This window comes from Podarcis melisellensis, assembly GCF_964234715.1.
Source record: "Podarcis melisellensis genome assembly, chromosome: 18".
Taxonomy (NCBI): domain Eukaryota; kingdom Metazoa; phylum Chordata; class Lepidosauria; order Squamata; family Lacertidae; genus Podarcis; species Podarcis melisellensis.
In genome coordinates this window covers 11,625,656-11,640,688 of record NC_138536.1, presented here as the reverse complement: position 1 = coordinate 11,640,688, position 15,033 = coordinate 11,625,656, and the positions used below count along the sequence as shown (strand labels likewise).

Here is a 15,033-nt window from a genome sequence, read left to right as displayed (position 1 = left end):
CATACATAAAAAGGTTGGTCAGCTTTTTGGGAACCTCCGTTCTATTACTCCCAATAAAAAGGCTTTGAGTTTTTCGGGAATGGTCAATTTAAAGATCTTTTTCAATTCACTGTATATCATTTCCCAGAAACCCTTCGCTTTCCTCTATCAATGCATAATTTTATAAACTTCTATCCCCTGTCTTTGCTCGCAGGGTTAGCACCACCTGAGCATCGAGGCCACCCAGAAATGACCTTCTCCCCTGCTTCGGACTTCCTGGAGGACCCCAGTGCTGAAGAGACCACCCAGGGACACGAGGAAGACTCTGTGCCAGAGAGCCAGGAACAGCTAACTCATGATGCATCCTCACCAGCCACACCCAATGGGCCATTGCACCGTGTGGAGGCAGTTGCCATGACAACAGATGATGCTCTGGAAGGCTCTCTCATGGGTACCAGCATCCGGGGAGACTACCCTCAAGGGATCACTCAGCCTGGGGAGAACGAGGAGATCTTCTCTGGAAACGGCGATGCCACGCCAACCACTCCTCTGAAGAATGAGTCCCGGGCCGATGAGGCGAGTGGAGAGCCTGATTACGACTTCCGAGAAAGCCATGCCAGGGCTGTGAGTTTTGCGGAGGAGCTCCCTGGCTTGGAGGAAGCTGGGCAACACTTGCCCAGGGTGGTTCCAGAACCAGCAGAGAAACAGGAAGACACAGCAGGAGGAGACCCCGTCTTGCAAGAAACCACCCAGCATTCGGAGGTGGCACTGGCTGAGCTGAGAGGAGAAGAAGTCGTCACCCTCTCGGCAGAGGACATCCCTTCCCCAATGGCCGCCAATGACTACCCGCTAGTGGCACGGCTGATTTCCGGGGAGGCTGATGCTTGGGGGGCGGTGGGTGGCGAGGAAGCCACCACGGTGGAAATCAAAGGGAGGGCGAGCTCAGGGCTGGTGGACGGACCTGCCATCACGGAGGTCCTGAATCTGTCCAAAGCAGAAGACCGCTGGGAGGTCATAACTCCGATCATGAGTGGTCACTTTGATGACGACGTGGCAGGCCGATCCCCAGTCTCAGAAGCCGTCAGCTTGGTAGGGAGTAGCTCTGGCCCCCAGCAAGGCAAAGGCACCACTGGAACTCCCAGCCACAGTACAACCCGTGATTTAATCCCTCCTGGGTTCCTTCCGAAAGGATCAGAAGATGACGAGAACTTGACATCTCCAGGAACGCCTGAGTCTCCCTCGCCTCCCTGGAGCACATCAGAACCTGCGCGCCACAATTTCGACACCTCTGAGCTGCCTGTTTATTCCAGCGATGGCGTGATAACTGGGAAAGAGAGCGAGAGCTACCTCCCCACTGCCCCGGGGCAGATCCTTCCGATGGAGTCTGACGGGGGGAGTGGAGAGGAGAAAGGAGGCGACGTGTCTGCAACCAAGGAGGTGGAGGGCCTGGCGTGGATCGGGGAGGTCAATGCCACCATGCTTGGTGAGTTTCTTGCTACCCAGAAAACATTTGGGCAGGTGAGGGAGGTGCTGGGGCTTTTGAACGCTGGTAAGCCTGGCATGTGGGTGGCACTGTGGTCTAAACCACTGAGCCTAGGACTTGCCGATCAGAAGGTCAGCGGTTTGAATCCCCACGATGAAGTGAGCTCCCGTTTCTCGGTCCCTGCTCCCGCCAACCTCACAGTTCAAAAGCACATCAAAGTGCAACTAGATAAATAGGTACGGCTCCAGCGGGAAGGTAAAAGGCGTTTCTGTGCGCTGCTCTGCTTCACCAGAAGTGGCTTAGTCAAGCTGTACGCCGGCCAATAAAGCGAGATGAGCGCCGCAACCCCAGAATCATCTGCGATGGGACCTAGCGGTCAGGGGTCCCTTTACCTTTTTAAGCCTGGCAAATATCATAAAATCATAGTGATGGGAGGGGCCATGAGGGTCATCTAGTCCTACCCCCTGCAAAACCCCTAAGCAGTTCACATAAAAGACAGTAATGTGCAGTAGTGGTTAGACCTGGGAGAGACCAGGGTTCAAGTCCCTGCTCAGCCAAGAAGCCCCCTGAGTGACCCTGAGAGCCAGTTGCTGCTGCTCTTCCAAACCTACTTCACAGGGCTGTTGTGAGGACGAGATGGAGTGGGGGGGAGAACATACCCTCCAACATTTCTCCAGTGAAAATAGGGACATTCTGTTCTATAATAATGAGGGACGCTGGTGGCGCTGTGGGTAAAACCTCAGCGCCTAGGACTTGCCAATCGCATAGTCGGCGGTTCGAATCCCCGCAGTGGGGTGCTCCCGTCGTTCAGTCCCAGCGCCTGCCAACCTAGCAGTTCGAAAGCACCCTCAAGTGCAAGTAGATAAATAGGGACCGCTTACCAGCGGGAAGGTAAACGGCGTTCCGTGTGCTGCGCTGGCTCGCCAGATGCAGCTTGTCACGCTGGCCACGTGACCCGGAAGTGTCTTCGGACTGCGCTGGCCCCTGGCCTATAGAGTGAGATGAGCGCACAACCCTAGAGTCTGGCAAGACTGGCCCGTACGGGCAGGGGTACCTTTACCTTTACCTATTCTATAATAATAATCGCAATAATTTTATTATTTATACCCTGTCCATCTGACTGGGTTGCCCCAGCCTCTCTGGGCAGCTTCCAACGTATATAAAAACATAATAAAACATTAAACATTTAAAAACTTCCCTATGCAGGGCTGCCTTCAGATGTCTCCTAAAGGTTGTCTAGTTACTTACCTCCTTGTCTTGGGGGTCACATAACTCCAGACCCTCCAACATTTCTTGGATGAAACTAGGGACGTCCTAAGGAAAAGCGGGACCTTTTCAAATCTGAAACAGGGATGGCTTCTGTAAGTCCAAGACTGTCCCTGGAAAGTGGGGGCACTTGGAGGGTCTGTATGGGCTGTCAGGAACCACCTTTGATTTCTTTATTTCCTCCCTTCCCCAAGCTCTCCACACATCCCTTAGGGAAGCTTCCAATCCAATATTCATCACCCGCCTTCGCTCATCAGAATAGTCGGCGTGGAAGAGTCCTGGCGGCAAAGGCTTTGCTGCACAGCCTTTGAAGTCTTTCGCGAAGGAATGGGGAAAGCAAATAGAATTTTGGAGGGGTGGGGGAAGAACACAGAGGCAGGAATTTAAAAACCAACCGAGTTAATATTAAACAGTGCTCCCAGGGCTACAAATGGACGTGGAAAAATAATATCTCCAGCGAAAATAATATCCTCAGCACACTGGCGCACACAGACACACAGACAAAGTTCAGTAACAGCAAAGGAGAATTATTAATGTGAGAACATGAGGAGAGCCCTACTGTCCCTCTCTCCCAGGGACAGTCCCAGATTTACGGAAGGTGTCCTGCTTTCTGATTCTGGAGTGGCCTCTTTTTCCTTAAAGGTAAAGAGACCCCAGACCATTAGGTCCAGTCGTGTCCGACTCTGGGGTTGCGGCGCTCATCTCACTTTACTGGCCAAGGGAGCCGGCGTACAGCTTCTGGGTCATGTGGCCAGCAGGACTAAGCCGCTTCTGGCGAACCAGAGCAGCGCACGGAAACACCGTTTATCTTCCTGTCAGAGCGGTACCTATTTATCTATTTGCACTTTGAGGTGCTTTCGAACTGCTAGGTGGGCAGAAGCAGGGACCAAGAAATGGGAGCTCACCCCGTCGTGGGGATTTGAACTGCCGACCTTCTGATCGGCAAGTCCTAGGCTCTGTGGTTTAACCCACAGTGCCATCCACGTCCCTTAGGGCATCCTTATTGCCATCAGAAAAATGTTGGAAGGCATGGAATACAATTTCCCTGATTTTCATCGGAAAAATGTTGGGAAGTATGGATCAGGCCAGTGGCATCCTGTCCTCACAGTGGGCAGTCCCCACTTGGGGAAATCCCCAAGCAGGGCCTGAGCCTGTGAGTCAGAACAATGAGGGCTGGAATCTTGATTTATTTTTGAAGGAAATGGCTGTAGCTGAGTGGCACAGCCCCTGCTGCATTCATCACATAAGAAGAGAAGATGAGCTAGACGAGGCCAGTGGCTCATTTAGTCCAGCTTCCTGTTCTCTCAGTGACTGACCAGATACCTGTGGGAAACTCGCAATCAGGATCTGAGCACAGGAGTCCTCTCTCCTCCTACAGTTTCCAGAAACAGGGGTAAAGAAGCGTTGCTGACTGGGTTGCCCCAGCCTCTCTGGGTGGCTTCCAGCATATGCAAAAGCATAATAAAACCTTCCCAATACAGGGCTGCCTTCTGATGTCTTCTAAAAGTCAGAAAGTTGCTTATTTGCTTGACATCTGCCGAGAGGGCATTCCATAGGGAGGGTGCCACCACTGGGAAGGCCCTCTGCCTGGTTCCCTGTAGCTTTGCTTCTTGCAATGAGGGAACTGCCAGAAGGCCCTTGGAGATGGACCTCAGTGTCCGGGCTGGACGATGGGGGTGGAGAGGCTCCTTCAGGTCTACAGGGCCGAGGCTGTTGAAGGCTTTAAATGTCAGCACCAACACTTTGGATTGCGCTGGGAAACATCCTGGGAGCCTGGAGGGAATGTGGTGCTCAGGCATGAAAAGGCCCCCCTCGCCCCCACTGCGGGCTGCCTGAGAATCGATAGGCTGCCTCTACTGAAGGCGTCTTCTTCAGATAAGAGCGCGGCTCCTGCGCCAATGGCTTTTTAATGGTTATTTCTTGTGCCGGAATGTGCAGAGAGGGAGCCTGGTCCTCTCCAGCTGTTTAAGTGCCACTCGGAAGATGAAAGGTGCTTTCAACACGCAGCCTTCGCTTCAGAGAGGTGATCACGACGCCTGCGATTGCTGCCAACTGCTCAAACACCCACACGGGTCCTTCTCTCCAGCTTTGTTGAAAAAGAGGATTGCTGACCTGTTTCCCTGGAGACCGTTGGAAAGAGGGGCCTTGCCAATTGTAGGAGGGAGGGGATACCCGTCTTTGGCCCCCAAAACATGTTCCCAGCACAAGGGGAGATGCAGGGGACTCTCAGTCGGCTTCCAAGACCCCTGATTTATTGGCTGAGTCCCACGATTTCCGAGCCAAGCGAGGAGTGTGGAAATCGTTAAATGGGGATTAAACGGTGCAAGCTGCCTCGTTAGAACCGGTCATTATGACCGGCTGATTTACAGACCTAAGAAGAGTCTGCTAGATCAGGCCATTGGCATACCCTCCAACATGCCTCCTATGAAAATAGGATGTCTAATAATAATAATAATAATAATAATAATAATAATAATAATATACCCTGCCCGTGTGCACTCTGCGCAGCTTCCAGTATATAAAAAAACATTAAAAAGCAAACATTAAAAACTTCCCTTCTAAAGGTTGCTTAGGTAATTCATCTCCTTTGTTCGGAGGTCACATAACTCCATAGCTTCCAACACTTCTCAGATGGAAATAGGGACATCCCTGGAAAATAGGGACACTGGGAGGGTCTGCCTCTGGTATGATCCTACTGGGAAATTCCAGTCTCCTTAAGCTTTGCTTGAAAAGACAATGCCTGGTGAATACTGGGCTCTGTATGCGGAATCTCAGTGTTCAGAGTAATAATATGCAGCTTTCCCCCCTATTTGGCGATTAGCAGAAGCAGAGCGGATTATGCAAAGTGAGATTATGCAGAGATGTTTCTCCTTTTGCATCCTGATTTTACAGAGGTGCAGAATTTGGGATTGTCTGATCTTACTGCTTTCCTCCCTGTCTCCTCTCCCCCCCCCTCTCCTTGCAGCGGAAACTGACCCCTGCGACAACGACCCCTGTTTGCATGGGGGCACCTGCCAGTCCAGCGGAAACCTCTCCACCTGCAGCTGCCCCCGGGGGTTCACGGGAGAGAACTGCGAAATAGGTGAAGGGCACTGGGGGAGGGAGGATGTAGAATCCTAGGAGAGTTGGAAGGGACCAGGAGGGTCATCTGGTCCAGCCCCCTGGAATGCAGGAATCTTGTGGGAATGTTCAGGAATGGAAGAGAGGATATATTGTTCGATTATAGCCTTTCCAACTTGTGTTAACAAGTTCACAATTTTAGCAGAGTAACATTCCCTCTTTTAAACTCACAGCGGATGCGTTTGCTCAGGCTCGCTAAAGCCTCTATAATAACTGTTCTGGTGTCTTCCCCTTATTGCCCCATAAAAGATAAGACACAACACAGTCTTCTTTAAAAGTATAAAAAGAGTTTACTCACATTCTGTTCACAATCGGATCCCAGAAGGCAGACTTAGCTTAGAAAAGTAACATACACCTGGAAACTATCCCTTTGTCCTCTCTTGACTGGAGGCCAAGAGAGCATCTTTGGCTAAGCAGATGTTGCTTCTTCGATGCATGTAGTCACAGAGAGAGAGATGGCTGCCCTGCCCTGTGCTTTTGTCATTACCTGCACAGGTGAGGCCACACCCACCTCTAGTCACATGCAGAGAAAGTTTGTCCCAGCCCAGAAGGAAACAGGAAGTTTACCTGCTGGCTGGACAAACATTCCGCCTCATGTGTAAACATGTTCACTCTAGGAATGTTGTACTTGACTGCTCTTGTGTTTCACATCCCATAAATCTTTTGCCCAATGTGAGACTCAAACCTGAAATCTGCTCACATTTAGCCACCATGTGTGTTTTTGTGTGTTTGTGTGTGTGATTGTCACCTCCCTCTAAATGCAAACTCGGGTGCTACGGGCTGACAGCTTTCTAACCGCTGGAGGAAAGACCCATCTCTCTCAAAAGATGGATAAAAGAGGGCTTTTCAGTAGGGGTAGTGGGTACAAGGTGGTGCTGTGGGTAAAACCTCAGTGCCTAGGACTTGCCGATTGTATGGTCGGTGGTTCGAATCCCCGCAACAGGGTGAGCTCCCGTCTTTCGGTCCCAGCTCCTGCCCACCTAGCAGTTCGAAAGCATCCCTAAGTGCAAGTAGATAAATAGGTACCGCTCTGGTGGGAAGGTAAACAGCGTTTCCGTGTGCTGCACTGGTGCTGGCTCGCCAGAGCAGCTTTGTCACGCTGGCCACGTGACCCGGAAGTGTCTCCGGACAGCGCTGGCCCCCGGCCTCTTAAATGAGATGAGCGCACAACCCTAGAGTCTAGCAAGACTGGCCCGTACGGGCAGGGGTACCTAGTGGGTACAAATGAAATCATGGAATTGCAGAGTTGGAAGCAGGGCCAGATTTAGGTTTGATGAGGCCCTCAGAAAGTAATGGGACCCTTTATATGTCCAGCTGTCCTTTGTCAACAACAAATTGTCATTGTTTTTTGTGTTGAATATATGCTATGTGGTAATTTATGGACCACATCGGTATCTAAAACCATTTGCACATAACAGATAGGAGCCTACACAACACAAAACACTGTTGCTGTATGTAGGTTTTATTTTATTTGTTTTTTATCTTATATTTTGGAAATGTACATCCAGGTTTTTTTCCTTTAAATTTTTTTGGGGGCCCCAAGAGAGGGGCCCTAAGCTATAGCTTGTTTAGCTTATATGTAAATCTGGCAGTGGCTGGAAGGGACCCCAAGAGCATCTAGTCCAAACCCCTGGAATACAGGAATCTCAGCTAAAGCATCCATGACAGATGGCTGCCCAACCTCTGTTTAAAAACCTCCTGAGGAAGGCTCTTACTTTCAGAAAGTTTTTCCTGATGTTTAGCTAGAATCTTCTTTCTTGTAACTTGAAGCCATGGGTTCGAGTCCTACCCTCTGGAGCAGGAGAAAACCAGCTTGCACCATCTTCCAGGCGACACCGAGCTGCTGCTGCTGCTAAATTTCAGTGGGTCCACTCTGAGGAAGGGGGTCCCTTCAGAGGGAAAAGGCGTCAGGGCAAAAGATTCCTGCATAGCAGGGGGTGGGCCAGATGACCCTCGTGGCCCCTTCCAACAATTCTATCAGCCCATGATTTTGAAGCTGCATGCTGGAAAATTCAGGACAGAATTTTCTGTCTTTGGCTGGCCACTGCGAGAAGAGGCTGCTGGACCAGATAGGCCGTTGCCCCGATCCTGCAGGATCTCCTGATGGTCTCATTAAATGCCGTGTGAGGCTGTGAGCACAAGAAAGGAGGCGGCGGCTGTGCATCGCAAGGGCAGCTTTGAGCTCAGAGCCCATCTGGGCTTTGACAGGAGGCAGCCAGCTGCATCCAAAGAGGAGAATTAAGGCTCTCACAATGCTGCTTTGCTGATGCACCAGCACATCCAGGGCAACCCACGCACACCTGACGGACGTGCAAAAGCTCACACACTTCGCACCAGAGAGGGGCAGGAGGTCTGCCTCTTTCCAGGGCTAAAGGGAACCCGGTCCATGGAGGTGGCAACCGCAGGAGGGTGGCCTGGGAGAGGCCTCAAGGGCCAGATAGAGAGGTGTGGAGGGCCACACACACACCCCTCCTGCCAGGCAGCTGTGGCTCACAGGATCTCTGGGGTAGCCGTCAGCAGAGCATGAGACCCCAATTGGTCAAAAGATTTCTGCCTTGCAGGGGGTTGGGCTCGATGACCCTCGAGGTCCCTCTACAATTCTCTGATTGTATGCCAAGAAGATAGGAAGTGACCTCTCCTTCCCCGAGACCAGTGGGATCTGTTAGAGTCTTAGAATCATAGAACTGTAGAGTTGGGAGGGACTCCAAAGGTCATCTAGGCCACCCCCCTGCAATGCAGGAATCCAAACTGAAGCATCCATGACAGATGGCCATCTGTATGGCCGCAGGCTGGCTGGACCAATGGTCAGAGTCAAAAGGCAGCTTCAGGGTGGCAGAGGTTTACATCAGGGGTGGAGTGCCTCAGGGCCAGGATCCCAACTGCAGCCCTCACAGCCTTGCTGAGCGGCCCCCTCATCAGGCTGCACCTCCCTCTCGCTCAGTAGAAGGCAGCTCCCTGCGTTGCTGTTCAAAATCACAATAATGAGGACTAGGACCTTAGCTTTGTTTTTAAAGTTGCAGTTAGACCAGAGGTGGGACCCACAAACGCATGGCCACTGGGGGGTGGCCTTCTCTCAAGGCCAGCCCCCCTCCAATATTGGTCTCCTCTTTCCTACTCCCCATACAGATATTGACGACTGCTTGTCCAGCCCCTGCCAGAACGGAGGGACCTGCATTGATGAGATCAATTCCTTCGTCTGCCTTTGCCTGCCCAGCTACGGAGGCAGCCTCTGCGACCGAGGTGAGAGCGGGGAGCCCCTTCCCTCTGCCCCAGCGTCTCTTGCATGAAAATAGGGTCTTCCTATTCTACAACAGGAAACTTCTCCCATGTTTGATCCATAGCTGTCAAATTTTCCTTTTTCTTGCGAGGAATCCTATTCGGAATAAGGGAATTTCCCTTTAAAAAGGGGAAAAGTTGACAGCTATGGTCTGATCTTGTTGCACACATATGCACATCGACATTGGTCACCTTGTGTTGTACAGGAAAAATGTGCGAGGGAAGGGATCAACACCTTCCACAGATAAATGGAATGAAATAAGATTTTGGCAGTAAGCCGCCTTGGGGCCCTGTCAGGGAAAAAGGCAGAATAATAGTAGTAGTAGTGATAATAATAATAATAATAATAATAATAATAATAATAATAATACTGGAAACTGTGAAAATGATCAGACTAAATCCTATTGAACTTAATGGTACTTAGTTATGAGTAAAAATGCTTAGGATCTCAGTGGAAGGCTGCCCAGTCTTGACACAGTTACCTAGGAGTAAGCTCTATTGAATACAGTGGGACTTACAGTTACAGATAGAATCACAAGACAGAGAGACAGTAGGAGACCACTTCAGTCTCCCAGGACATTCTATACAAGATCTCAAAGTAGCTGTTTTACTACAAAGGAATTTCAGAAATAGACTGGAAAGAGAAGCTGCTGAATTGCAACTTATCACCAAACTTAAAACCATGGAGAGTCCTGGTCTGAACAAAGACATTGGATTCTTATCTCATTATACATGACAAAGCCATTTTTCACCTTCTCACCCCTTGCTTTTTCCTGTAAGACCTATTGCAGTCGTTAAGAGTCGTCAACAGGCTCATCACAGCTATCTGCCAATCACCCATTCCCACCACCCTTCTGAGTAATACCCCTCCCCACCTTCTCACTATATAGAAGGGTCTGGTGACTTCTGTTTCAGTGTATCTGAAGAAGTGTGCATGCACACGAAAGCTCATACCAAGAACTGACTTAGTTGGTCTTTAAGGTGCTACTGGAAGGAATTTTTTTGTTTTGAGTGGGACTTGCCATACTTCTGAGTAGACAGTGCAGTAAAGGAATCGACACTCCTAAGAAATGGCTGGCTGTGGAAGCATTGCAAATTAAAGTGGATTGGTGACATTTTCCTTCAAAATTATAGGAAGGGCTTCGCATGCCAGCTTCATTTGGTGCAGAAATTTTGTTTTCAGGATAAGCACATGGCCCCCAGCCCTATACTTCCTGGCCACAGGCCACACCCCTTCTCCCTAAGCCACGCCCCCTCACCTGCCCTGCTTCTTACCTTCCTTGAGCATCAGAAACCAGCCTACAGTATAAAGTGGTCTGGTCTAATACTCCAATTAAAATAAAAACTTAAAATAAAAAAGACCAAATTATAATCCAAATTATATTTATTAGTTTTTCAGAGCTCCTCATGGTCTGGATCTCTGAAGCAAATCTCCACATCTTAGTCCTGCTTCTCCTCCTTGTTTCCATATTTTCCACATCTCAAATTCAAATTCAATTCAAATTTTATTTACAGCTATTAGCCCATAAAATATGTACAAACATAAAAGCACAGAAGCATAAAAAACCAATACATCTAACAACAGAAGGGGAACACCACGATGCAAGGGTGGGTCATTGAGCAGTGACAAATAACAGCTTGGGGCCCGGAAAGATCCAAGGGACGGTTCACAGAAAAAGGAGAACTGGAGACGAGATCCATCATGCACTCTCATCATAACTGTCCGATTAGTTTTTGTTGTTGTTGTTGTTTTTTGGTGGTTGTTGTGTGTGAGATAACCGCATTCAGGAATCTCGCCACCTGCAGAGTTACAGAAGGATCTGTATCCTGCAAAAGCAGTGCGGCATGTAACTCAACAGGCCTGCCAACCAAGCGCAATAAAGCAGGACCCAGGAATTTAGTCCTAGCTATGCTATGTAAGGGACAGTTGAACATTATATGTGGAAGAGATTCAACTGTTTTCCCGTCACACTCGCATAGCGGAGACACCAAACCCTTGGAGAATCTGTGGCTCAGCAGGTTCGATGGAAAAACATTGAACCTTGCACGAATAAATGCAAGTCGGTGTGGTACAGATGAAAGAGATGACATGTATGATGGAAGGCCAAGTGGTGGGGTTATTCCGTGATACCTGGGGGAGCAGACACCCCCACCCCTGGAGAGGTTGTGTTGATTTTCCACATCTCAGTTTTAATGCTTCATAATTCTTTGTCCCTGAATCCACGATTCTCAATCATGTCAAACATCATATACTTTCATCCGTTGAATACAGCTTTGTTAATATATGTTTTTCCAGCTGTCTTTTTATCAGCGCAGCTAAATTTATTTAATAATCTTACATATTTTAATAAAGAAGAAGAAGTTTCCCCCCTTCCCACGCTCCCTCCTCCACAGGGTGTAGCGTTGCCAATTGCTAATCGCCCACAGAGTGCCCGCGCTTCGCCTTAGACGAGTGTCAACTCTCAGGGCTCCTCTGCCGATTCTCACTCTCCTTTCTCTCCCGCTCAGACACGGAGGGCTGCGACCACAACTGGAACAAGTTCCAGGGCCACTGCTACCGCTACTTCGCCCACCGACGCTCCTGGGAGGACGCAGAGAGGGATTGCCGCCACCGGTCGGGTCACTTGACCAGCATCCATTCATGGGAGGAGCACAACTTCATCAATAGTAGGTTGGCAGTCCAGGGGACGGGGGTGGGAGAGAAGGAGGTGCCCCAGGGCTGGTGGGCAGGGGGGAGAATCCCTTGTAAGAGCCTGCTTTAATTATTTTCAAAAGAATGTATAAATCGCTTAATCAAGTACAGTAATACCTCGTTATGTTCGCTTCAGGTTAAATCTTTTCAGGTTGCGTTCTGCAGCGACCCAGAAGTACTGGAAAGGGTTACTTCTGGGTTTCGCCACTCGCGCATGCGCTGATGCTGAAAATGACATTACACACGTGCGCAGAAGTGGCGAATTGTGACCCACACATGCGCAGACACGGGTTGCGTTCTGCTCATGTTGCGAATGGGGCTCCAGAACGGATCCCATTCGCAACCAGAGGTACCACTGTACTAGTCATTTTATTACAGTCAATGACCAGTATCAAAGCAAAGGACATCATTTGCAGAAAAGCGCATGGGGAGCATGTTTCTAGCAATGCTCAGAGGAACTCATTGGCTATAGAAAAATTCTTTAGATCGAAAAGAGACTGTTCTACCTTTGAAATTATCTGAAGCAAAGTCTATAGCCCCTCTTATATGGTGCCCAGCTAGGTCTCTTTCCTAATTTGACGTCCTAAGAGCACATAGAATCTAAATTTCTAAAATCACTTAATCAATTTACTTTTTTTTGTAAATGGATCAATCAATCAATCAATCTCCAAGCTGTGTACCAATGGGAATCTCACAGGCAGGGCATGTGAGGAAACAGACCTTCTCTGCTGTGTTGCTCTCTAGCAAATATCATGACAGAATCATAGAGTTGGATACCAAGGCCTCTGCCACTGAACTATTGAGAGGCGTAGGCTGGCTTCAGGGTTTTCCCCGCATCGTGATTTTTTATTTTCAGTACTGTTTTTTTATTATTATTTTCATGGTGCAGAAGATAGGTTTTGAGAAAACAATGGTTACAACAGGTAGCTTTTCACATTGCACACACATCATGATTTGTGATATATTGCCAGGTCAAAAATTATGGAACTGGTATCACGATATGGACCTGTTTGGGGTGATATATCGATATCTCACCCAGCCCTCGCAGCTGCCTAGACCTCGTTGCTGGATGCAAAGGTGCACCATGGCAGTTGAAGCTTCAGGACCCCCAGAATGTAGGTCTGCCGCTGGTCATCAGCCAGATGCACCCCAATGGGGACCCTCCCGAATAGAACCTGAGCAGGACAGCAGCAATTGCTCCCCTCCTGCAATTCCCAGTCAGTGGCACTTTGGAGACTGACTCCCTACAGGTGTGGAAAGTAGCCGTCACAGGTAGCAGCGGTGATCTCCTTCTCCTCTGTGCCCCGTGTCCACTCACTCCTTGTTTTCCACGCAGGCTTTGGACAGGAGAACACATGGATTGGCCTGAATGACCGCATTGTGGAGCAGGATTTCCAGTGGACAGACAACACCGGACTGGTGAGCCCAGCGGGTGGGTGGACAGGCCAGGGGAGCCGAACCAGCTGTCCCTGAGCAATACTGAGCTGGACGGACTGGTTAAAGGCAACTATTTAAAACCTTTGAAAAAAATAAAATCAACCATAAGCTTTTTTTTAAAAAAAGGATTAAAACACATGTCAGCATTTCTGCATTGCTAAGCAAACATGTTTTTAGCAGCTGCTGAAAAGGGTACAGCCAAGTCGGCTGCCTGGTATCAATTGGCAGGGAGTTCCAAAGTTACATTACCTTATTATTATTATTTAAAAACAAAACAAAAAATTCTCTTTCATTTTGTTTTATCTCTTTCTCTTTTGTCCTTTCCTTGTTAAATTTGCAATTGGCACTTCAGATTCTACAAAAAGAGAGACAAGCTGAGCAAAAATGAAACGGAGAGATTGGCTCCTACTTGGTGGTGACGATGACACCCACCCTGAGTGCCTCTTTGTATTCTAGAATTAGAGAATCGCAGAGTTGGAAGGGACCTAAAGGGTCCTCTAGCCCAACCCCCTGTTCTGTCTGTTTATCACTCCTTGTCGCCCTCTGCTGTTGGCTAGCAATACGAGAACTGGCGCCAGAACCAGCCGGACAACTTTTTCGCGGGCGGTGAGGACTGTGTGGTGCTGGTGTCCCACGAGACCGGGAAGTGGAATGACGTCCCTTGCAATTACAACCTGCCCTACGTCTGCAAAAAGGATACAGGTAAACTCGCTCCCCTTTCCCTGATTGGCCATTGGCGTGTGGATAGGCCCCGCCCCAGTCTCTTATTAGGTAAGGGGAGGAAGGCGGAGTTTCCAGTTTTTTCTCTAAGCAGCTCAGGGCAGCATGCATCACGTTCTCCCCCTACTCCTTTAACGCCCACAGCAACCCTGCGAGGTAGGTTAGGCCAGTGTTCCCCAAACTTGGGTCTCCGGATGTTTTTGGACTACAATTCCCATCATCCCTGACCCACTAGGATGATGGGTGCTGTAGTCCAAAAACAGCCAGAGACCCATGTTTAGGAAACACTGGTTAAGCTGAGAGGCAGGGAATGGCACATGTGAGTGTCGTGGCCGAAAGGGGGTCGGGATTTGAACTCTGATCTCTTCCAACTATTAGTCCGGCACTCTAACCACTATGCAACACTGCCTCTCTAGGATTGCTTCTGCCTGGCCCCCATTTGTTATTGACTCTTTGTCCTGCCTGTCATGTCTCTGGCTCCATCCCACTCCAACCTCCAACCCAGCAGGCAGCGTTGCTCAATGGTCAGGAATGAGGACATGAATGAGCATAGAATCACTGAATTGTGGAGTTGGAAGGGACCCTGAGGGTCATCTAGTCCAACCTCCTGCAATGCAGGAAAATGCAGCTGTCCTGCATGGGGATCGAACCTGCAACCTTCACATTATCAGCACAGTGCTCTAACCAGCTGAGCAATCCCGGCTGTACAACCCATCACCTTTTCTAGCTTGGGACTTTTTCTGCTGTTGATTTTTTTTGAAATGCAGAGAGTGAATTAAAGCCGAGTTTCACATAATCAAGCCCTCTGGGATCTTAATTTGCCTGCTTCCCGACCCACGGAAGCCATCAGCAGTGAAACACTTCCCTCTTCAAGCCCTCTCCCCAGACCACCTCGATTTCCTCTTTATTAATGTGTTCGGAAATGAAGCCGTTAGGACGGTTGAAGCCCAAGCCCACCCCATTCCTTATCTGAGAAATTGCATTAACCACAAGCTGTTCACCCAAGAAATCACAGGCTTCCGATTCTGTGGGGTGTTGGTGGCTGAGAGCTGGCAATTTC

The 15,033-nt window shown here is 49.3% G+C and overlaps 1 protein-coding gene across 2 annotated transcripts in view; it reads left to right on the top strand.

The window, feature by feature from the left end:
• Positions 1–15,033, top strand: part of NCAN (neurocan) — a 61,397-nt gene that overhangs the window by 42,557 nt on the left and 3,807 nt on the right. For both annotated transcript variants that reach the window (XM_081895369.1, XM_081895368.1), the window contains exons 8-13: positions 194–1,462; positions 5,694–5,810; positions 8,975–9,088; positions 11,633–11,791; positions 13,153–13,235; positions 13,811–13,955. In XM_081895369.1, the coding sequence (XP_081751495.1) occupies positions 194–1,462; positions 5,694–5,810; positions 8,975–9,088; positions 11,633–11,791; positions 13,153–13,235; positions 13,811–13,955 (1,887 nt within the window). The remainder of the gene's footprint in view (positions 1–193; positions 1,463–5,693; positions 5,811–8,974; positions 9,089–11,632; positions 11,792–13,152; positions 13,236–13,810; positions 13,956–15,033) is intronic.